Raw genomic sequence first — 23947 nt, 5'->3', positions numbered from 1 at the left:
GGAGACAGTCATTTCATGGCTTCTCTTGTGGGAGTGGCGGTCTGTGGCACAAACATAAAGGTGTAGACATCAAGCTTGTGTGATCTCTGAATTACTGTTGAGAGTGCATGTCCAGGCGATCGCAGTAAGGATCTGCTCTGGGTCAGATTCTTGCATCTGCAGGTTAGAGTTCAAGCCCCATGACCAAAAAAAAAAAAAAAAAAAAAGATATAATGGTGGAAGCCCCAACCCCAGGCAAGCCAGAAAAATAATTTTGTGAGTGAACAAAATGGTACTCACTAGACACGATATTGAAAATAAACTATACAACTCACAGGTAGGTACTGGAGGGAAAAACTGGAAGAGGGCAAAGGAAGCAGTGGCAGTGTCCAACAAGAAACGTACTCGTTGTCTGACATATGTAACTGTAACCCCTCCATAATAACAATACAAAACTTAACTTAATAAAACAAAAAAGCCATGTGAGAAAAAAATAAAACTCTGGATTGTACTTCACGAGAGACCCAAGTGTTTGACTATAACCTTCTGTCATCCTAAAGCTCTGAAAAAAAATCACTTTTTTTCTGTAGCCTTGAATCCAGTTACTAACAGAGTTCTCCCGCACAGGTGTCTCTAGCCATACCTTGCTACTGAACTCTGCTTTTCCCGTCTAGATCACGGTCACAGATGAGGAGATCAGCAACCCGTCCTTTCTAGATCTGGTGAGAACCCCCCAGATGCGGAAGTGCACGCTCATACTCATGTTTGCCTGGTAAGCGTGGCCTGCGAGGATGGGTTTCAAGGTTCGTGTAAGCCCCTTCCGGCCGGGCGCCGTTCCGTCTCACGTGCACTTCTCTGGTCTCTGCCGCTGGTGCTGCAGGTTCACCAGCGCCGTGGTCTATCAAGGCCTTGTCATGCGCCTGGGGATCGTGGGTGGCAACCTCTACGTGGACTTCTTCATCTCGGGAGTGGTGGAGCTGCCCGCCGCGCTCCTGATCCTGTTGACCATCGAGCGCTTGGGCCGCCGCCTCCCGTTTGCAGCCAGCAACATAGTGGCCGGGGTGGCGTGTCTGGTCACCGCATTCTTGCCGGAAGGTAATCTCCCCCCACACGTGTTTGGCTGCTGTTGGAGAACTTGGCAAAACCTGCGTCCGAAGGAGCAGGCACGGGGACGGGGTGTCTTGGCTCTAGGAGCCGTGCCGTGGGACAGCGGCGCGATGCAGGGCCGCCTGTGCTCACGTTGCCTTCCATCAGTGTTAGGACAGGAGTCTGATCTGTACGTTGCTCTCCTTTCTCATGCTGTAGACTCATGGGTGGGTGCTATGGACACTCTGCCGACTGTAGCTCACCAGGATGTGGTTACTTTTAGACACCATTCTCAGACGTCCTTTGGTGATGTGGTTAATTGTTTCCTGGGTGTCCATCTTATGGCTGGCACTGGGCTGGACACCGAGGGGACATACAGAAGAGAGGTGTGGTTCTCGGCTTCATACGGTGCAGGACACGTAAAGAGACATGGACTCTCTAATACTGTCACCATTCATTGTGATCACTAAACTAATAGAACCATTTATGAGATTTAGACACACAGAGAGAAAGGAGAAAGCAAGAGAGAGGGCAAGGGAGGGAGGGAGGAAAGACTGATTAATCCATGGGATGGAGAGAGTCTGGAAGGGCCTTTGGAAGCCAGAAGCAGGCAGGTGTGGCAAACCAAGTGGACCAGACAGAAACCAGAGAAGCAGGTGTTCCACGCTTCCTATAACCAGAGTCCCAGACCGGAGGCCTGACCCGGGGATGCCAGCCTGTCAGGTCTGCTCCGCCTCCTCAAAGAAACCAAATGAGGGCTGGGAAGGTGGCTCAGTGGTAGAGCGCTTGCCTTGCATGCATGAGGCCCTGGGTTTGATTCCTCAGCACCACATAAGCAGAAAAAAAAGCCAGAAGTGGCGCTGTGGCTCAAGTGGTAGAGCGCTAGCCTTGAGCTGAAGAGCTGAGGGACAGTGCCCAGGCCCAGAGTTCAGGCCCCACGACCAGACCCCAAAAAAGAAACCAAATGAAAGCATTGGTGAAAGGGAGCAAAGGATTTTCATAAAGCCGCCATGTGAGGAAGATAGAAATGAAGCATTTGAGCCCCTCCTCAGGTCACCCCGACATGAGCTTTAGTTTTAAACACAGGGAGAATTGGGGCGGGGACGAGGGCCGTGCGTGACTAAGCAGCCTCTTTCCAAGTGTGGTCTGGATACGCATGATATCAGTCCTGGTCCTGCAAGAAGGACCTGGAAGTCTGACTGTTGGCTTCTCCTGCTTCCTGACCAAAGCTCTGCCTTCTAGGATTCCAAGCTGACTGCAGGCTTAGGACAGTGATGGAGAATCTCAGCTCTGTCTCAGGAGACTTTGTCTCCACTGACAGTGAGAGGCCTCCATTCTGTGCCTTCAGGTTGGCAGCCGGAGTGGGACAGGTCGGCCTTACCGGTCTGTAGGCAGACATTCCTGCAGTGATCATCCGCTGAAGTTTCGAGACAGAGGAGACAGAAGCAGAGTGAAGGCAGGGTGCCAGGAGTTGGTCCGGTTTCCTTTCAGTCGGTGCTCTTCAGTAAACACAGCTGCCACGCCTGTCACCTCCCCCAAATCGTGAAAACACGTGTGGGTTTTGTCCTTGTTGCTGCGGGAATCTAGGCCAAGAGGTCTGGGGGATGTCGGTCCCCAGCATGCCTGTTGCTGCAGGCCGCATCAGGGGCTTGATTTGTCCTGTGAACCTCAGGAGGAGAATCACCACAATTTGGGAACTGGTGGTGGAGAAGTAGGGAGTGAAGACACAGGATGAAGGTGAACAGGTGGGCGTCTGGGATGGGAGAGAATTGTTGCAAAGATCAATTTTCCAGAGCTTGAGGGCTGGTGGCGGAGATCACAATACAAAGGGAAGGTAGGAGGGATGACCCCAGGTTTGTAGTGGACATGGTCCAGGTGACCTCTTTCATTGACCATGGAAGAGGCTGGAAGGAGGAGGCCATTAGGAGAAAAAAACCAACCCAGGAATGTGCTGGTTAGAGCGAGTGTCACCTCCACAGCTGAGCGTGGTGCACATGTGCAGAGCCGGTTCTTGGGCTACCTTCTGTGTCTGTGGGAAGCTGTCTTTCTCCGAGACTGATGGAAAGGCGCAGAGGTCAGAACAGCCATTAACCGGACACTCGGTGAATTTGAGTGCAGGTTAATGAATTCCCAAGACATCAGGCACACCTTCCTGGAATAAAATGGCAGAAATGCCAATTTTCAGAACAGGGCGAGACAAAGACATGCTCATGCCCTGTCGTGCTGGACCAGCCGGCGAGATGCGGAAGCTTGGGTTTGCCTTGTTTTCCTGAGTGCCTCCTGTTCCTGCCGTAATAACCCACCACAGACTTGGTGTCTAGAAAAGGTTGACCCGCCACAGCTCTCCGGGCTGGGGGTCTGAAATGAGGTGTGTCAGGGTGAGCTCCTCCCAGAGGCTCTGAGGGAGGGAGCCCCCGCGGCTGTCGGCTGAGGCAGCTGCCGCTCTCCCCTATCTCTGGCTAGACCTTCCCCCTCCCTCATCTCCAAATATCCCCGGAGACATGACTCTTAGGGGTACTATCCAACCCTCTACATAGAATTAACACAGTCTAAGGAGTCACGTGCTAGCTAGTCATGCATGTGTGTCTAGTTGGTATTTATTACCAGCTACTAAACTAGGGAGGGGGAAATGTAACAAAATAAGGCATCCAATTCCTGCTTTCAGAAGTGTAGAATGTAAATGAAAGGATGATGGAAGTTTCAAGCACATTAGAGTTCCGACCTCTTTCTATTTTACTCTGTTTTGGATTTAACTTGAGAATGCCGTTCCCCTTGCATGAGGCTTCTGTTCTCAGGGGTGGGGTTCCTTGCATATGAAACTGGGGGTGTGGGGCGACAGGTTAATGCTGGTGTGGCCCATTGTTTATGACAGACGTGCGAAACTACACCTCTCTGTTCCTAGAGTGACTGAGAAGGCTTCAGTGCCTGGTGCTTTCAACGTGATCCTGGAATATGCTTATGATCGCGTGCTCAAACCAAGGTGGCAGGACCGGAGGGGAGGGATGGAGCGTGGAAGGCAGAAGTCTGCGTAGTCTAATGCACTTTAGCTCCTAGATGTAACTTCCCAACAGGGGCTTTAGAATGGTTCCCAAGAAGACTGAAGATGCACTGCTCTAGACATTTGGGGGTTTTATTTAATTGTTTAAATTATCTTTAAGTAGCGCACAAAGAAGTTGCCATTGAACAAGGCAGCTTATGAACACCATGTATCTTGATCAATGTTGTCCCTTTCAACATTCTCACCCATCCCTTCCCTACTCACCCCTTCCCTCACTCTTCTTTTTTTTTTTTTTTGGGTCCAGTCATGGGGCCTGAACTCTGAGCCTGGGCGCTGTCCCTCAGCTCTTCAGCTCAAGGCTAGCGCTCTACCACTTGAGCCACAGCGCCACTTCCGGCTTTTTTCTTTTTGCTTATGTGGTGCTGAGGAATCGAACCCAGGGCCTCAGGCTTGCAAGGCAAGCGCTCTACCACTGAGCCAACTTCCCAGCCCTCCCTCACTCTTCTTAATTTTGTAATATATACCCTTCATTTTTTTTTCTTTTCTTTTTATTTTTTTTGTCGGTCGTGGGGCTTGAACCCTGGGCCGGGACGCTGTCCCTCAGCTCTTCAGCTCAAGGCGAGCGCTCTACCTCTTGAGCTACAGCACCATTTCCGGTTTTCTGAGTGTTTATTGGAGATAAGAGTTTCACGGACTTCCCTGCCCGGGCTGGCTTTGAACTGCGATCCTCAGATCTCAGCCTCCTGAATAGCTAGGATGACAGGTGTGAGCCACTGGCGCCCGGCTACCCTTCATTCTTGACTGCGTTCTCCCTCTCTTCTCTTCTCCATCCGTCCACCCCTCCACTCCACTCCACCCCTTTGGTGTGTTTGCTTCCTGGTGTTTTGTTTTACTGAACTTTGCCTTTGCCTTTCTAAGGCATTGCACCAGGTGAGCTCTCCCTTGAATCTACCATATTTTAGTTATTATATCAGATGCAGTTTACACTCTTCAGACCTGACTGCTTTTAAGTCATACTTCATGTAGGACTGCTCAGCAAGAATATGTTTCAAATCCCCAAAGTGACTAAACATGTGGCTGGAAGTTCTTCCCCGGCACGAGCGGTCCTTCCGCTATACAGAGGCCTTTGCTCTTCTGCGGTGCCTGTCTCCAGGGGCTGCTGAATTAGCACTCAGGGCTCTTCCCCAAGGGCTGTGTGACGCCATAGACAGACAGGTACCACAGGCCCCCAGGCAGAATCACCAGGATGGTTGTTCTCAGTGATTTAGAGCAGAGCTCAATGTCACAGAAATCACATTAGAAATCACCCTCCCTCCACTGAGCCAACTGTTCAGGCCTGAGAATGAAATTCTGGAAAAAGAAACACTCCTTCTGGCTGTGTCCTCATCTGTAGCCTGCTGCTTCCAGCGCACATTTCTGAATGCTAACCAAAATCTGGAAAACCTGCTGAAGCGGAAAGTGGCAGTCCCACCCAGAGAGCCCTGGCTCCGGGCCGGCCGGGCCCGCGCTTGCCGCTCTTCAGGGGCAGAGGTGAGATGGCCGTGAGTGCAGACGTCTTCGTTATCAGCTCAGACGCTTCAGCCATGGGTGTTGTTTTATTAAATCAAGACTTTTATAAACAAGTTTCATGGACAACTTCAGTGCATATTTAGCTTTTCTGTCCTTTTTTCTGGTCTTGGAGGCTAGCACTCTACCTCTTGAGCCACAGCACCACTTTGCTGCCTTTTTTTTGGGGGGGTAATTTATTGAAGATAACAGTCTCACGGACTTTCCTGCGTGGGCTGGCTTCAAACCAAGATCCTCAGGTCTCAGCCTCCTGAATAGCTAGGATTACAGGCATAAGCCACTGGTGCCTGGCTCCTATTTAGATTTTCAACTGAGGCCAGGACTGTTTGATGGAAAGGGGTGGGCAAAAAAGAACAAAACTCAAAAAACTGAGTTGGGCACTGGTGGCTCTCACCTGTAATCCTAGCTAGTCAAGAGGCTGAGATCTGAGGAATGCTGTTCAAAACCAGCCTGAGTAGAGCTCTTATCTCCAATTAACTACCAAAAGCCAAAACTACCAAAAGCTGTGGCTCAAATGGTAAAGTACCAGGCTTCAGGGAAAGAGCCAAGTAAGGTTGCAAGGCCTTGGGTTCAAGCCCTTGTTGTCCCACGGAATATATACAAACACCAACAATTGAAACACACATGCACACACACACACACATACACAGGAGGAAATGTTGTTGACTCACGTAAATAACTAGTCAGTTCAGTAGGAGAGTTAGCGCCATCCAGGTCAATCCTTCATGGGTATCATGGTCTGCCTATCTAAAGACTGGCTGTAATCTAAAGACTTGACTCTTTTCCAAGTCCTCTAGGGAAGAATAACATAAATTGTGCAACTCTTAAGAAATTTAAAGGTCTGCTCATTGGAGTTCTAATTACATTTCTTCTGCCTTTAAAACAAAATAAAGAAGACAGTGTGTGACACATGCTTATAATCCCAGCAGGAAGGAGGCTGAGGCAGGAGGATCAACAGTTTCCTGGAACTTTTGCTAGCCTGGGCCACATAGTAAGACCTGGTGGCTCTCACTGGGGTTGGGGGCCGGGGCGGGGGGGGGGGGAAGGGGGAAGGGGGAAGGGAAGGAGGAAAGAAGAGAGGAAGGAAGAAAGGAGGGAAGGAGAGAGAGAGGGAGGGAAAGGAAGGAGTGCAATGAAAGAAGGAAGGAAAGGGAAGAAAAAAGGAAGGATTGTAAAGAAAGGAAGGCCGGAAGAAAGGAGGGAGGAAGGGTAATGATGATGAAGATGGTGTCTCCTAGAGAATGTTTGACACTTGGTTACTCTTTAAGAGGTATGCATCTACTACTGTCTAAGAACCTGGCTCTTCTCAGATGATTTCTTGAGGGAGCGGCGGGATGAGGGAAGAAGAGAGTGAATGCAACGTGCCATCAAGAGCACACGGAATTGATGTCCCATTCCAAAGATCCCAGTGCACAAAGCCTAGCTAAAGTCTTCTGGTTATTGTTCAAATACGTCTAAACTATTAGAAGCCTCCATCATGTGTGTGTGTTAAAAGTTCACCAAGCTTTGATTCAGGGGACACTGCAATTGACTTTCGTTGTTTTGTACAATGCTGTTGACATCTGACCCCCGACTCTCCCCATCCACCGTCTTGTGTTTGCAGGGCTACCATGGTTACGGACCACCGTTGCTACCCTGGGACGGCTAGGGATAACCATGGCCTTTGAAATTGTTTATTTGGTCAATTCGGAATTATACCCAACAACGTTACGGTAAATCCAACTTACACCTTATGACGTTCCCCCCCTAAATAACTCTGTTGCTAAACATTTCCTAGCTTGGTGCTGTATTAGCCTGGGCTGAATTCAGCCAGTATAGAAGCTACACTCTGAGCTCTAGCTGCGTTCTGCATTGCCGCCTGCCTGCCACGGTTTGCAGTAGAAGTGTGGCTCACATCAGTGTCTTCAGACAGAGCTAGAGTTTTGTACAAAGATGCTAAAGTTGAAATGGTAAAGGCTGGGAATACTAGCTTAAACTAGTGCTGGCTAAATAATCTGCTTTTGTCAACACCACCCTGCTTCAAGGCTCTGGCCTCATCTCTGATGACAGGGTGTGTCTGGGGTAGTGAGCAGCTGGCTACGGAAGGATCACGTGACTATGGGGGGTCGCGTGACTACAGTGGGATCACGTGATTGTGTGGATCACATGACTGTGGTGGGATCACATGATTTGGGAGGGATCATGCGACTATGGGAGGATTGCGTGAACCATGCCTGGATTGGTACAATGGGCTTCCTTGGCTGGGGAAAATTCCATTGCGCACACCTTGCAGGGTATCAGGATAGCACACGCGTTCCCCAGGATGGCTGACAGATAAAAGTCTTTGCACCAACATGGGTGACTTTCTTGCTGCCCTTACCACTAAACAGTGAAGAATGGAAATGTTTGCTCAAAGCTCCAGATAGCCATTTTCAAAATGAAAAGCAATAGAAATCAAAAGTATTGTCACTATTTCCAAACCTTAACACATCTAAACATTTCCATTATTTTGACTTGACCTATTTAAATAATTTTCGTGTAAACCCACGTTTTATTCTGCAGGAACTTCGGAGTTTCCCTGTGCTCAGGCCTGTGTGACTTGGGTGGGATCATAGCGCCATTTCTCCTCTTCCGCCTGGCGGCCGTGTGGCTGGAGCTACCTCTGATCATCTTTGGTAAGAACTCATTTCCTACGTCCCTCCGTCCCTCCGTGCTTTCCCGTAAACATTTGCCACTCCTGGCCTTTACTTCTTCCTCTTTCTGTGATAACTGTGTCTGCTTTGAGGAGCCAGTCTCCTAGCGATAAAATCAGAAATGTTAATGGTCATAAGTTACGTGACAGGTTGGTGGCGAGGGGTGTGTTCAGGATAGTCTTCTTTGCATCAGCTCTGAATGAAAACTAAACATTAGAAAGCTCTTTAATAATATTAGAGAATGGAAACGAAAATGTTCAGAATGGGACAGGCACCAGTGGTTCACGCCTATGAGAAAAATTTCCCCACATGAGAGGTGTGGGCTGCATTCCCTCAGGAGGAAGACACACCCGTGTCCTCCAGGCTAGCAGCAGGAGTCCAGTGTGGGAAGCAAGAGGGGACAGTTCACAGGAAAGGGCAGCCAGCTCTCAGAGGGTCTGGGGTCTGGTCACAGGAAAGGGCAGCCAGTTTAGATGGGGTCTTCTCAGGCTGTGCAGGTTTTGCTCCTCACGCCACGGCAGTGCGTGGTGACTGCTAGATGTGAATCCAGTTCATGCAAGCTGGACTGCAGCTTAGAAAAGAGATGGGGGCAGACGTACACATGAAGCGGGGAGAGACAACACTCGCAGGAGATGACTAAAAGAGTGCTGTGTGTGAGTAGGAGACCATGGGGGCTCAGTCCAGGCGCCTTGGCCGCGAGGACAGAGAGGAATGGACAGATTCTGGAAACACATTCAGAGTCTGGTTGGCAGGCAGGGCGGGTGGCACAGCCAACGGAGCTGTGATCTTAAAGGCCTGGTGAAGCAAAGCCCTGGTCTGGGTCTGCAGGAAGCAAGAGAACAGGATGAGGCCAACAGGAAGCACCAAGAACCATAGAGATTTGACATCTGAGCCCAGAAGGAAGTGTGGACTGAGGATTAGAGACCTGTGAATGCCCATCACAAGTGAGACTGGAGCAGAGACCAGCAGGTGGGGTGTAAGAGCTGAGGGCCAGTGTGAGGAGAGAAGGGGGAAGCAGGGCAAGCTGGCAGAGCGAGGCAGGCTGGTCAGTAGGACTGAGAAGCATGGCTGCTGGCTCTGGGAGAGGGATGTGGTGACTGGAACAGGGCTGGGAGGACGGGCAGTGGGACTTACACTGCAGCAGGGCGGGGTGACATACGTGATGTTCTGGAATTGGCTTGGACCAGCTCACCAAGGCCAAAGGTCACATATTCAAGAAGCTTGTGAGCCAGTTGTTCAATATACCCGTTATTTTAAAACATGGGGTAGAGCTATACATTAGCAGCAGAGGTTCATAAACACGTTTCCTCGGTTCTTCATTCATGTTTGGTGCTGGAATGTGTGTTCTGGAGATACTTTGTACCTGCGCTACCTTGATGGTGGGGATATCTTTGAACGGAGCTCTACTACCCATCTCTCCTCAGTGCCACGCTCAAAGAGGCTGCATGGGCGGCTCAGCATGTCCACCCATGGGGTAGACAAAGCTTCAGGTCAGGGCTTTATTTTCTGGAGGTGGTTGCTGATCATTTACCAATACCCCATGAGGACTACGAAGTCACAGAGCTGATTGAGGACAACATTTCAAGAATTTTGGCTCTCAAGGGTGGTGGCAACTGAAGGGTGATGAGAGGCAGCCGACAGCCCATTGAAGACAAGAGTATAAGGTGTTTGAACTCTTCTAGCAGGTTGGAGATCAGGACAGAGTAGATTAATCATGTAGTAGGAGCCCGGAGACACGTGTGGACGAAGCCTCGCTCTTGGGCAGAGCTAAAGCTTACAGTGTGCCATGATGGGAGGAGCAGAAGGAAAGAGTGCAACGCAGCTTCAACTATCAGGGAACAGAACTGGAAGGATTCCTCTCTGCTGGTTTCTATTTTCCTTGCAAGGCGGGGCTCTCAGGAAACAGAGCAGCATCTGCCCCCGCGCCCCCAATGCCCAGAGTGGTCACATTGATGGCCACATAAAATCAGATTGGCTGGTGACGTCATGGCCATCCTTGTTTGCATATGTGTGCTCTGTGATGTTCCCACCACAATGAAATCACCTTAAGACACAATTCTCAGAGTCCGTGCCCATGATTATGGTCACATGACTAATTGCTAAATGAGCAAGCACAGGGACCATAGTGGTGACCAGGATTTGAGGAAGGTAGTGTAAGAGCGGGTGCTGGTTAGCAGAGGATGGCGGATGCCATTGCTGAGTCACGTAAGGTCAGCACGCAGCGCAGCTCACTGAGGGAGCCGGAGTGGGGGCGAGGGGCCTGGGTGATTCTGGGCTGTGATGCGTCCCCTTTCTGTAGGTGTGCTGGCATCCGTCTGTGGTGGCCTTGTGATGCTCTTACCTGAAACCAAAGGTATCGCCTTGCCAGAAACAGTGGATGATGTTGAAAAACTTGGCAGGTATTGTACAAATTCGGTACATATTAAATGAAAGCAGCAGTTTAAGCCACGAGAGGAAAGGTGTTATTAAGAAAACCGAATATCCATAGGGAAAAAAATAACATCAGATTTTCATTTCATGTCCTAAGTAAAAGAAGTTCAAGGTAGATTTAAAAGGTTACCTAAAAAAAAAGTTTAAAAAGAATATGTGCTATTTTTAAAATGTGGTTGAGAGCATCTCCAATTAAGGTATTAAAACTCAGACGTGAACTAAAGAAAGGGACTAATGAGGTGTCAGCGAAATAATTTAAATGTGGGCTATTAGAGAACAGGCGGAAACTTATAATATATTCAGAATGTGCATTACTCCACAGAGATAAAAAGAAATGGAGTTTGTCTGTATGGAATGAAACAAGGAGCCAGTGAAGATTGTTCACACGCCAGATGAAATGCAAACAATGTTGAAAGATAGGCAGATAAAGAAATCAGAGGTTACACAGATCAATAGATAGGTAGGTAGAGATAGATAGATAGATAACACAGACACTTAGAAGATAGATATAAACATGCATAAGTAAATATAAAGACCTAAGACAGATAATAAGATACATAGATAAGAGATAGTAAGAAGTCAAGATAGATGTTAGATACATAGATAAATATATAGACCAAAGATAGAAAATAGATACACAGGTAGGCAGACAGCTGATAGGCAGACAAGCCAGATGGTGGGAATGCCCAGCTGTCCTCCGATTGGTCTGATTCATTGGTAGCCAATCCCTAGGTTGTGGCTGGAGATTTTTGTTTTGAGAGCACAGTAAGTCTTTCTTAGGAAAGTTCTGGGGATGATTAATCAATCTGATTTTTCAAAATAGTGTCAGAAATTGGAACAATGAGATCACTGTATAACTTAGCTGTTTCCTCTAAGGGGTTGCATAATCATTCACAAGGACTTTTTCTGTTCTCTTTTGTTTTGTCAGTTCACATTCTCATCAGTGTGGCAGGAAAAAGAATATTCAGGTTTCCAGCTCTCATGTCTGAGGCCCCCGCAGAGCCGGAAGGAAGGCATTGTGCGGATGTCTGCCTCCCCTTCCCTCCGTCCCCCTTCCCCGGAAGCTGAGCTGGAGGGATGGGCACTTCAGCTCTGCCCTACGGTGCCCTTCTAAGCATCTTCTGCACCATACGAAGACGCACTGTCTGGAGTATTTTTATATGATATTGGATGAGCTAGTACTTTCACGCTACCATGAGGAACACGCGTGGCTGCTTTAGCGAAGCTCCTTTAGGTGCACACCACCCTTTCTGGGTTTTCTCTTGGGTTGGAGCAATGCCTTTTCCCCCCTGGGTTACAGGGAGATGAAAGGCTGTAACAGTCTCAGGAAGCTCCAGCAAGGATAGAGGCAGATGACATGCAATCAAGGAGCCAGGACAGGCCCAGAAATCCTTCAGCCAATCTGACAAGGGACGGAACACCAAACCCAGCATTCTGAGGACCTTGGTGAACAAAGGTTTGTGGTGGCACCAGCTTTCTCAGTCTACCTTGGCTTGCACAGTCTTTGCAGGGTGGACAGGTCAGATGTCCTCTCCACCCACCTCTTCTTGAGCACTTGAGGTTCAAGGCCATGTTCTCTAAATAAGAACAGGCCTGCTGTACGATTTGAGGCTTTGTCTCTATTATTTATATGGTAAGTTTGGGATATTTTTGTCTTCTTTTAGTGGACACCAAGAGCCCTAAATTCCATTCTTTACCAAACAAAAAACCATGGATTATGATTTCCTGGGTTTTATGATTTTAAAAATAAAAGGATATTGATGTTGCATTTGTTCAGGTGGTGCCCATGATCAAGAATGGGAAAAAAAATGTGGACAAAAAACCACGGACACTTCTAATTCAAGAAATGTGGGACTTAAACACAATACAGTGTTCTACTTTATATGTTATGTTATATTTTTTCAGTACATACCCTATGCTGATTTTTTTTAATGATAGACTTTGTGTGGACAGATAAAATGGGTACCAAAGGTTAACCTTACCAATGAGGAAGAAATATATACATGGCGAATGTGTATATCTGTGTGTGTGATCATATATAAGATGTATGTGCTGATTGTAAAATAATCTTTTTAACCCACCAGGCACATCAGAATTGAGTGTGATGTTTCTACTTCTGAAAATGTAATACCGTATTTACCCTGCACTCATACACATTTGAATTTTTGCTTCTCTTTGCCACAAAATGGCTGTTGCTCTTTGGTATCTGTCACCATTGGATTATATTTTGAGTTGATATTTTTGTTTGGTAACAATAAACAAAGTTTAAATTGTTAAGAAAAAAACAACAGTCCCTCCTTTTTCTTCTAAACATGTATCACCCTAAAACACTCTTTCTGTGTGGCAACACATGCTCCATGCCACTTCCAAATGTGGAAGCTAGTTCATGATGGGAAAGAAACAATCTACCTTCAGCACTGGTGTGTGAAACCATTCCTGCCCGCACTAGGGTAGGACCCACAAGGACGCACAGACTCAGCTGGTCTTCTATCACATTTCCATCGCCCCACTCATGCCATAGTCTCTGCTCGGTGTCCCCTGAGCTGGGCTGAAGCTGAGTCATCAGTACAATGCCCAAGAAGAGAACTTGTTGTCCTGGCTCCCCATACATGTGGTGGTTTTGAACCCGTTCCTCGCAAGTCCAGAAAGAACCAGAAGATGTGTGTCAGGCTGTCTTCAGCAGCAATGTCACAGTATAAGTGACATACTAGATCTTTCTCTGAGATCTTGCTGCTTCATCCTGCATGCTTTTTGAAAACAAGCTTGCTCCAATGTGTCCACTAAAAATTCATAAGGTGAGTGAAGAGCATGAAAATACTGAAGCTTCCCCCCCTCAAAAAAAATTAAATGAAATCAAGTAAGTACACAGTTTATTGTCAACAACATCCCACTTATGTTGTCTTGGTATGACAGAATCCAGCAGCTTATGGACAGGAAAAAATTTATTCACAGTAATACAAAAAATAAAAATGCTGGGGTCTGGCAGCAGACACTGGCTAAGTACAGGGTCTTAGTTTGATTACTATTGATTATCTGTGACATTCTGAATTCCCTACCCGAGTTCCAGCACATAAGGTAAGTCTATGCTTAAGGTATGTTTATGCTCCACTTTAGTTAATTATTCTTCATGACTCCCTCAATCCAAGTAACAAACCTTGAAACACGAACGTAGACACCAGGCTTATTGGGGCGCGCACAGCCAAGACCCCAAGAAGTGACTCCTTGTAAAACGTATTTGTCTTTCTCAAAGCAAACCAGTGGCCCTCCACTGTCGCCCTGGAAAAGGAGGGAAAAGGGTCTTTATGAGGATGAAGAGGCTGCCTTTGATAATGGGATTTCAGATCTCTGCGAACTGTATGCAAGTCTTCCCAGTACTTGAAACTGGAAAGGATCTTACAAACATATCATTTGAACAGGTAAATGTTCTGGTTCTTAGCAGAATATATGCAGCAAAAGCACAAATTTCCTTTTCTCTGGGAAACAATCCCTTGTAAATATACTGTCCTTGTCCACTCCTGCTGGGGTTTCTTTCAGGCCTGAGCATAGTTGTAGAGAAGTACAACTGTTCTCCATCCTGGATTCTCTATCTCCCTTCTTGCTGGAAAAACTCACAGTGTCATGTGACCTGTGGAAGTTGTGGTACTGGGACCCCTTCCTGACTGCCTGACTAGAACTAAGCTCCTGGAGATTCACCTTCAGTGATGATCTTAGGTATTCAGGGGCAGACCACGGAGTTTCTCAACAGTGATGTGGGGCCTCGGGTTGGCAAACCCTCTTGATTTTCCCACTTGAGGCTGAGACAGGCCAACTTCTAACCAATGTGGGTCTTCTTCAGACTTTGCTTACCTGGCAGCTGTCGGTGCCACCAGCCAAATGTCCAGCGCAGAGCTCCGTCGATCTGACTCTCCCGTTCAGGTACTCGTAGCGATTGCATACCTTGTTCTCGATCACAGGCAGCTGAGCCTCCTTCAGAAGGCCGGCACCAAAGGTTCCTGTGTTGAAAGAGTAAAGAAATGGTCACTGAAGCCAACACATGATCCTGAGGAAACTTCTAGAACATGAGAGCAGAATGGCAGGTCTTGTTTGTGCTCATGGTCGAATAACACAAGGAGCTGTCGGCACATTTTTGTTTTACAGAAGGCATTGTGAGTCGTCTGGATAGTGTTTGGGGAACTGTTTGCTTACTTTTAACATCTATAAACAAATAAATTTAGTATGTGAGGAGAGTTTGAAAAATGTCCTTGCTGCTATTTGTATATATTCAGGCTATAGAGAAGCTCATGATTTGACATCTTTCCTTCCCATTTGTTGTTACAGCATAAGGACTTTTTAATGCAATACTACAATTTTGTTATAATATTTTGATGGTGCATGGTTATATAATGCTTTTGAGGTTTCCTCTTAGAATAAGAAAAATGTGGTGGTCAGCTGCATAACATCGTGATTGTCGTAAGTTCCTCTCTAATGTACCCTTCTAATTGGTTAAGACAGTGAATTTTATATTGTGTATATATTATTGCAATAAAAAGTGAAAATAGCTATCAGTCACTGAGAGCTAACCCAGGCATCAGTTCATAATATGCACATCGCCTTACCCCACACTCGAGTCCTGTGGAGCAGGCCCTTAATTAAGGAAACTGAGGCTTATAGAGGTTGGCCCTGCTCTTGCTTCTCACATCTTAATGTTCTGTCATATAGTTTGTCCTCATTCTGTGAGATTCTGAGTCTGAGTTCCCAGAAATCATATAGATGTATTTATGGTTCCTCAAAGCATTGCCAAATTATTGCCTAAAAGGCTATGGTGGTATAAAATGCTCTAGAAAATTGTCATCATACCCTTGCAAATATTCCTACTATACTATTATTAAAGCATTTTAACTTTTAACGTATTAGCTAGTGTAACAGGTGGGTATTATCCGGATTCGTTTTCTAACGTGCGTTGGTTTGACGATTAGAGCGTCGTGTTTTACTAGCTGTATGATCTCATATGGCGGGTGTGGGTAGAGCCACTTCTCTGGCTCTGCATACTGAGATGGGGCCCTTGCAGAATTGCTGGGGCAAATGCTGTCTTTCCTGAAGGACACACCCGGGCCTGGGCTAGCTCAGGGGTTCTGAGATCATCCCGTTTTCCTTCTGCAAGCCTGGCTTTTCTCCAAGTTTTGCAAGGCATATTTTTTTTCTATGCTGACAGAGGACAGCCAAGGAAAGGCCCACTAACCCTTCCCAAGACTTGGACTACCCTGGGATGATTGCCTCAGGCCCAAAAAACTTGCACTCAATCTGGACCTCACAGGGGTCCATAAGAGGCTTGTGTGAATGAATGTCCTGTCCAAAGCAGAGCTCAGTCCTGTCAGGGCAGAGCTGTGAGGAGGAAGGGCCTGACTCCTAAACCCTGGGCGCGCAGGGAAGAGTGTGGTCTGGAGTTAGTGGAAGAGTAGAAGCTGAAAGCTACCTAATGCAGTGAATGCAGTCGAGTGTTCTTGTGTGTGAGCACGCTGCTGGGTGGCAGGAAGTTCATGTGGTCTGTGCGGAGGTGCTGCCATCCTGTGACTGGCATAGAGAAAGCACTTCTGAGGGCTGGGAGCTGGCATCTGCCTTTGGGACAGCTCAGGGGAGCTAACAGGAGTGGACCACGGGAAAGCCGGAAAGCCCTGCTACAGCAGGTGCCCTGAGAGCACCCAGCCACCTGAGCGGAGCCGGAAGATCCCCTCACCTCAACACTTTCCATTTGAATATGACAGTCGAGGAAGGTCGGTAGACACAAAGGCAAGAGAGGGAGGAGTTGGGTCTGTGTGAGAGGCTGAGAGCATCGATTGACTCTAGGTCAGCATTGTTTGTGCAGTGAGATATGTGATTCTCCCAGTTAGTATTCCAAGGAGATGGGTGACAGGCTTGGGAGTGAGAGGTTGTTTCGCACAAGCAAGTGGTCAGAAATACAAGGGGGATGGACCGTGGGGGGGGGGTCCCTTGGGGTTCTATCAGGCTCAAGTACACACGGGTTGTGTAATATGTGGTGTTGATTGGTGATGCCGATGCTGATGGTGACGATGGTAATGGTGATGGTGCTGCTGATGGTGATGGTGGTGCTGATGGTGATGGTCACCATGGTGATGGTGTTGATGATGGTGGTAATGATGATGGTGATGGTGATGACGATGATAATGATGATGGTGGTGCTGGTACATAATATTAATCCTTACAATGGCCTGATAAGGTAGTACAGATAGGAACAGTGAGCCTTCAAGAGGCTAAATAACTGCTCAGTGTCACACAGGTGGTAGAACCAGAACTCACTCCCAGATCCTATCCTTTCAGATCTCCCTTAAGTATGGTGGAGGACATATATTCATTTTTTTCTGCCGGCTTGGTAGCTTCGCACCCCATATTCCATAATCCTCCTGGGGGACCAACCCCTTGCCCCCCTCTGAGAGTGAGTGGGGGTCTGCCCCAGCTGCAAGAGGAACGGATGATGCAGGCCTGAGCCGGCTGTGACTGGTTCCAAAGCAGCTGAGTCCAGGGTCCCAGAGTTGGGCACAGTACGGTCTGGGGAAGGTCGTCTCCTTCATTCCCCTGAGCAGACCCAGAGCCAGCACAGCTCTGCAGCCACACAGGGAGCCCATGTGTGCCCAGGTGGTACCTTGACCATGGCTGGACTGGGCCCACGCCCGGGCCCAGTGTGGGTGCCAGCAGACTTGACCGTTCTGTGTGAATTCCACCCCCTCCTTTTGGTTGGTTTTGGTTTTGGTTGTTTGCTTAGTCTAATTTAAATTGGATTTCCTGGCACTTGAAGAAAGAGTGGTATTATTGGTTGTGACTATGTTCCTATCTTTAGTCACCATGGCCATTCATAAAGTGTGGCGTGTGTCTGCTTCCTTCATTCCCTCTACAACTACTACGGCCACGGTGCACAGCTCATTGTACAGCCTAGGGACCCATCCCTGGGGCTTTGTTTAGTACTTCTGCCTGAGGAAAGGAAGCTGGGGCCATTTCTGCCAAACCTTCACCTTCTCGGGCCTCAGCTTCCTCGTTAGTAAATGGGAACACTAATACCTAACTCACAGGAACGAACATTCAAGCGTTCAATGCAAAGCCCAGGCACCACCGGGCCTGGGAGCCTCTGTTGGTGCCCAGACTTTCCCTTCCTTGGTCTCCGCGTCAGACTCAGAAGTGTGGAAAAGAAAAAGAGGAAATCTGTGAGCGGAGGGAAGCCAGCTTCTAAGTGATCTGGGCCAGCAGTACTTAATGTTAGGTTGTTGGTTGGTTTACTTTTGTTTGTTTGCTGGCTTGCTTTTTAGGCCACCAAACTTTTCTCCAATTGTAAATGCTTTCTAGCTCAAGACAGAGCCAGTTCCCTCTCCGACTTTTCTGAGAGGGAGGCAGAGGTCCTACGGCATCCTTCGTACACCCAGCATCAACACAGGCCTCGGCAACAGGTTCCACATGAGGATTTCTCCCCACACCTCACCCCTCCACCAACGCAATGCCACCCTGGCGTCTCTCCCCCAGCCCTCGGCATGTTATGCACAAGACATGTAGCTATTTGGGAAGCACACTGGTGCTCTGGTTGCTTGCACATGAAAAAATAATTACTTCCTGGGTCAAAAATCCTCTTCCTGGGGTGGCAGGAAAGCCACTACAGTGAGGAGAGTCAATGGATCAGTTCCACCCTCCGTTCCCTCCCCCCCCCCCCCCCCCCCCGCCCTGCGCCTTGCCCACAATCCTTGGTGGCTGACAGGTTATGGAGACACAGACAGGTGCTCAGAAAAAATCAGGACCAGGGTGGAGAGGACCACAGACAAGACTTTGAACGCCCTTTCCCCAAATGCTCGACTGTCACCTAGACGGTAGGCAAGGACCCTGGTATTGGTCTCACCTTGGGTTTCTCCCCAGCCAGTGATGTAACACACCGTCCGGTCAGCGACCACGTAGTTGGGGGATGGCAGACAGGCAGGGATAACTTTGTCCGTGATGATGGCAGGGCTGGAAGGAAAACAGCAACCGTTAGCCTTGAGTCGCCTGCTGGGGACTTGTGTCCTTCCTCCATGGACCGCCCATCTCCACATCTTCCTCCCTTCCTCCCTCCCTCCCTCCCTCCCTCCAAGCTGGTGTTTCACTGGTGGAACAACGTGGGAAAGAACTCTTCACCTCAGGTTGGCCTTCAGTTTCGCACGAGCTAAGCAAATGTAAGATTCTATTCGAAAAGCGTGTGTGTGTGTGTGTGTGTGTGTGTGTGTGTGTGTGTGTGTGTGGTGTGAGAGAGAGACAGAGAGAGAGAGAGAGCGCGCATTCCTCCATCTGCAGGGACATTTGCATGACTGGAATTTCGTGCTCAGGGCTTCATTTACTCTGACTTAGGAGCACAGTGGTCAGAAGCAGAACATCTGGCCGCAGGTGTGCCTCAGGCTGCAGGTGTGGCAAGTCTCGGGGTAGGTAGAGCAAGTTGCTCCACCTTTTGAACCCTCATCAGCCCTGGTCTACTAGCCCTAGCTACTCGGGAGGCTGAGATCTGAGGATCTCAAATCCAGCCCAGGCAGGAAAGTCTATGAGACTTTATCTCCAATAAACCACCAGAAAAACCAGAAGTGGCGCTGTGGCTCTAGCGCTGAGGGACCACGCCCAGGCCCTGAGTTCAAGCCCCATGACTTGGTGAGTCAACCTCACCAACCTCAAACCTCTGCTTCTCCAGAGACACCAGTGTGGACTCAGCCTCCGAGAGGTTAGTATTAGGTTTCTTTACTAGACATGAAGTTCCCTAGTGTACCCCTTTAGGGCTGGTGTGGGGTGTGGGGTGCATACATGAGATCTCAAAGCATACCTGGCTTATTGGAGGACACTGCTGGGACCAAACTTCGCTAACTTACTTGTTCGAGACATCCACTCACCCTGCCCGCACCCCAGACCACAAGGAGAGGAGCCCTTGTGTTAACACGCTTGCCGGCTTGCGGCATCCGTGGGGGGACACGGGAATTGGCTGCATTTCTTTCTTTCTAGAGCCTCATTGCTCAGGTTTCAGATAAGAGAGGCTGGCCCCCCCCCAGGAGTGGACCAGACCTAGAAGAACAGCATTCAGACGCCAGCCCCCAGGCCAGCTTCCCCGCTGCCCACTTCCCCACTGCCAGCATCGTGCCAGCCTGGCATCGCCATGCCCTCATCCAGAACCCATCCGCACGTGCCCGTGGCCTGTCCTAAATGAGCTTTTCTCAACACAGCCGTCTGCAGGTGAGTTGTCTCTACTGTTTCCAAACATTTCTAACACTGTGGTAGAAGCAAATGTAGCCCCGTGCCAGGTATAACAGAACTCCAACAGGAAAAAAACGAAACCACGGGAGATCATAGTGCTAGAATTTGCCTTTGTGATTGTTAGTGCATGTTTTGTTTTGCTTTTTTACATTGTAAGATTTCTCTCTCACTCCTTCTCTCTCACTCACTCTGTTTTTAAATATAATTTTATTGTTATTCTCTTTTTTTTTTTTGTCAGTGGTGTGGCTTGAACTCTGGGCCTGGGCACTGTCCCTCAGCTCTTCAGTTCAAGGCAAGCGCTCTACCACCTGAGCAACACACCACTTCCCGTGTTCTGGTGGTTACTGGAAATAAGAGTCTCACAGACTTTCCTGCCTGGGTGGCTTTTCATTGTGATTCTCAGATCTCAGCCTCCTGAGTAGCTAGGATCAGAGGTGTGAACCTCCAGCGCCTGGCATTATGGAATTTTTAAAGGCTCTGGAATACATAATCTCTTTCAATTGTGTTGAAGAGACTTGTCATGGTTGCTAATCCTGTGAATGTCCCTTAGCACTGAGTGAGCTGTGGGAGCCACGGGTCACCTCCTGCTCCTCCTCTTTTTCTGCATGAGCACTAGTGCTGTTCTTAGGACCACCACATGGTGGGGGCAGGCCTGCGGCTATGTCCTGGTTTTCTGATGAATCTGGTGTGGTTCGCTACAACCTAGCTCCATTCCTATCCTAGCCAGCACCTCCCCACTACCATTCCATGGTTATGGCTCCTCCTACTACCTCTCCATGGTTATGGCTCCTAAACCCCAGGCAAAAGCAAAGGACTTCCCTGAGCTCCGGGCACGGGCACAGGGGCATGGCGTTGGTGATACCTGCTCAGCTTCAGCAAGGCAATGTCAGCCCTGGAAGGCTCCGGGAACAGCCTGGACACTTCTATTTCCTGAACATCGGATTCCAAATTCACTTCCTTGTGTGCGCCCAGGATGACTTTGTAGGATGCAGGCCTGGAAGACCTAGAAAAGACGGTGACGTCAGAGGGGAAAGAGTCCCTCCCCTTCCTCTGTTTAGACCCATAACCACCAGAATCAGTGAGTCCTGAGTGGTGGGAAACAAAATGTGTGATGAGCCTAGACTTGGAAGTTAAGGAATGATCTTGAACTGCTCTGAGAGGAGGGGACAGAGACTAACACCGTGGCAGCCAATGGATTGTCCAGGCCACAGAGTCACTGGACTGGGTTTGGAGGGAGGGAAAGGAGGGAGGGAGGGAGGGAGTCTCTAGGACAAGGGTTCATGCCAATTGCCTAGGAACATACTTCTCCAAGCAGTGGGCAGCGGTCAGCACCCACTCCGGGGCTATCAAGGTGCCTCCACAGAAGTGCTGTCCAAATCTAGGGGAGAACAAGAGTCAGGAATTGAGTTCAAATCAGACAGTCTAGTTTGTGCTGTTGTATAAAATGCCAGGAAGACAGTTTACTTGGTTTTGGTAACGCTTCTATTCCTCAGAGGCTAATAACCAATCAACAGGACAGCAGGAATACTAAATTCCTGCAGGGGGATTTTCTCAGAGGTCTTGTCCACACCATTCTTAAGAATGGCTGGGGGAAGCTCAGGCGCAGTCTGGCCACAGAGATCGACACCCCCTCCCCCCATCTGTGGCTTTGACCCGTTAGCCCTGGATTCCAACAGGAGCCACCACTGGCCAGGGCCTTCCCTTGGGATCTCCTCTGTATTGACAAGATCTAAGCCAGCGAATCATCATGCAGAGAGCCAGATGTGGCCCAAACAGCAGGGGTCCACAGGAGCCTGCACCATGGGTGGTTTAGGCCTGCTCCACAGACAGCGGAGGCCGCAACAGTTCAGAATAACAGGAGCTACTCAGCACCAGATTGCCATGATTCCAGGCACAAGAGGAAAGAAAACAAGAAAGAAAAAGAAGAAAGGAAAGAAAGAAAAAAAGAAAGAGAAGGAAAGGAGGAAGGGAAGGAGGGAGGGAGGGGAGGAAGGGAGGGAGGGAGGGAGGGAGGAAGGAAGGAAGGAAGGAAGGAAGGAAGGAAGGAAGGAAGGAAGGAAGGAAGGGAGGGAGGGAGGAAGGGAGGGAGAGAGAAGAGGGGAAGAGAAGAGAGGAAGTTATTTGTCATTATTATTCCAACTTGATATAACTGCTCACCACACTATCATCATCATCATCATCATCATCATCATCATCATCATCATCATCATCATCATCATTATCATCATCATCATCATCATCTAAAGGAGAGGAGAGGACAGGAACAGGAGCTAGACCACTGCAGTTCTGGGCAGCATGGATTTGGACTGTGTGGAAGGTAGAGCTCTGTAGAGCAAGTCATTCCTTTACTGCAGAGTGCAGTAGGAGTCTCTGGTTGGCTTCCTGGAAGTCAGGGCTCAGGCTACCACAAATGACCCTATTACTAGCTTGCCATGGAGTTGAGGTGAGCCAGCAAACAACCCGGTCATGAGCCTGTTGCATCTGTGGGCTTTGTAAGGCGTGTCTAGGGGGAACTGAACCCACGACGGGCATGTTGCACCGTCAAGAGCGCCCGAATGGTCCAGATTCCCTGAGAGCAGATGGATAACTCTTAAATGCCAGCGAGCATAAAACATCATTTGTTCAGGTGTTTGCAGGGGAGTGAGTGGCCTCTGCACCAAGCCGTTGACTCACGAAAGTGCAAAGTTATTTCTTTTCTAACAGTCTGTGTCTCTGATACACTGGAGCCAGCCGCACCCTTGTGGCCGCCTCTCCACCCTAAGTGTCACATTCAGAAGTGTGACACTTTCTTCTTCTTTTGCAATGAACCTGCCAAGCATCTTTGCTATTCTCCCAGCAGTCTCCGAACCTAATGTCAATCACTGCATCTATGGATTTTGAGGATAGTGGCCCAGAGGGTGTTTGGCTATTTTCAAATCAAAGAACCTCTGTGTGTGTGTGTGTGTGTGTGTGTGTGTGTGTGTGTGTGTGTGTGTGTGTGTGTGTGTGTGTGTGTCTGTGTCTGTGTCTGTGTCTGTGTGTGTCTGTGTGTGTGTTCCCACACATAGCTTTATTATTCCTTAGAAGTACATAGAGCCAGACACGGCTACCACCTGCTGCTGTGTGGGCTGGTGAAGGTTTTACAGAGCTCATGTGGAAAATAGCCTCTCTGGCCTTGCTCTTACCTTGTTCTGAGACTGACTTGCCAGGGCCAGGAGTGGGGGTGGGCCACGCACCCACCTACCACCCGCCCAGGACATTTCTTCGGCTCCACTTGAGGCTTCCCACAATCAAAGGAAGTTGACACTGGACGCAGTGAGGGAGAAGAAAGTCACATTTGAGTCAGAGATACTCAATTCCGTCCTCTCAGCCCAGTAAGTCCCCAGCTGCATGGCCAGGACAGGGAACAAAGGCATGCAAAGCCCAGAACCATAAGTAATCTTGAAACATTTTCTCTATGTTTCCAAAGTTCCAGAACCCTCTCTCTTGGAGAGAACATAAAAGTGTCTTTTACTGTGTTGGGAGTGACAAAGTACACTGGTATGGTTTGGTATAACATCTTTTCTGAGAGGCTCTCCATGGATATAGCGGCTATTTGTAATTATCCCAACTTGATATAATATGCTCACCATACTATAACATCCTCTTCCCCTTCCCCTTCCTTCTCCTCCTCCTCTTCCTCCTCTTCCTCCTCATCATAATCTAAAGCATGGCAAGTTTCCATCTCATGGAAAGATAATAAGGATATTTTTTCTTTGTGTTTGTGTATTACAGAAAGTGGGTCTGGGAAAGTTGCTCGAGGTAAAATCAGTCGTGGGACAGGTTCAAGGTGTCCGTGATGGAAGGCCACCCCTCCTCCCCCCCCCCCCGCAAGCACAGAGCCCAAGGGCCTTTAGGATCCAGGGTTTGTGGTTGGTTGCTGCTCCTCCATCTCTCTCTGTGTCTCTCTCTCCCCCTTCTCCTCTCCTCTTCTTCTCCCCTTTCTCCTTTCTCCTCT

At 48.6% G+C, this 23947-nt stretch overlaps 2 protein-coding genes across 2 annotated transcripts in view; one reads left to right on the top strand and one right to left on the bottom strand.

Annotated features, from left to right (window-relative positions):
- Slc22a3 (solute carrier family 22 member 3) overlaps positions 1 to 13003 on the top strand; it is a 70866-nt gene extending 57863 nt beyond the window's left edge. The window contains exons 6-11 of the mRNA XM_070010821.1: positions 654 to 751; positions 860 to 1074; positions 7233 to 7341; positions 8171 to 8283; positions 10601 to 10700; positions 11660 to 13003. Coding sequence (XP_069866922.1) covers positions 654 to 751; positions 860 to 1074; positions 7233 to 7341; positions 8171 to 8283; positions 10601 to 10700; positions 11660 to 11720 — 696 coding nt within the window. The 3' untranslated portion in view covers positions 11721 to 13003. The remainder of the gene's footprint in view (positions 1 to 653; positions 752 to 859; positions 1075 to 7232; positions 7342 to 8170; positions 8284 to 10600; positions 10701 to 11659) is intronic.
- A 581-nt stretch (positions 13004 to 13584) lies between these two features.
- Positions 13585 to 23947, bottom strand: part of Plg (plasminogen) — a 34582-nt gene continuing 24219 nt past the window's right edge. Inside the window, exons 14-19 of the mRNA XM_070010820.1 lie at positions 23136 to 23256; positions 21275 to 21349; positions 20834 to 20974; positions 18605 to 18711; positions 14578 to 14723; positions 13585 to 14007 (exon numbers count right to left, since the gene is read on the bottom strand). Coding sequence (XP_069866921.1) covers positions 13846 to 14007; positions 14578 to 14723; positions 18605 to 18711; positions 20834 to 20974; positions 21275 to 21349; positions 23136 to 23256 — 752 coding nt within the window. The 3' untranslated portion in view covers positions 13585 to 13845. The remainder of the gene's footprint in view (positions 14008 to 14577; positions 14724 to 18604; positions 18712 to 20833; positions 20975 to 21274; positions 21350 to 23135; positions 23257 to 23947) is intronic.

Source organism: Dipodomys merriami, unplaced genomic scaffold (assembly GCF_024711535.1).
Source record: "Dipodomys merriami isolate MVZ:Mamm:240054 unplaced genomic scaffold, mDipMer1.0.p SCAF_8, whole genome shotgun sequence".
Classification (NCBI taxonomy): Eukaryota; Metazoa; Chordata; class Mammalia; order Rodentia; family Heteromyidae; genus Dipodomys; species Dipodomys merriami.
Note: the sequence above shows the minus strand (reverse complement) of the source record. Positions and strands in the feature narration are given on the sequence as shown.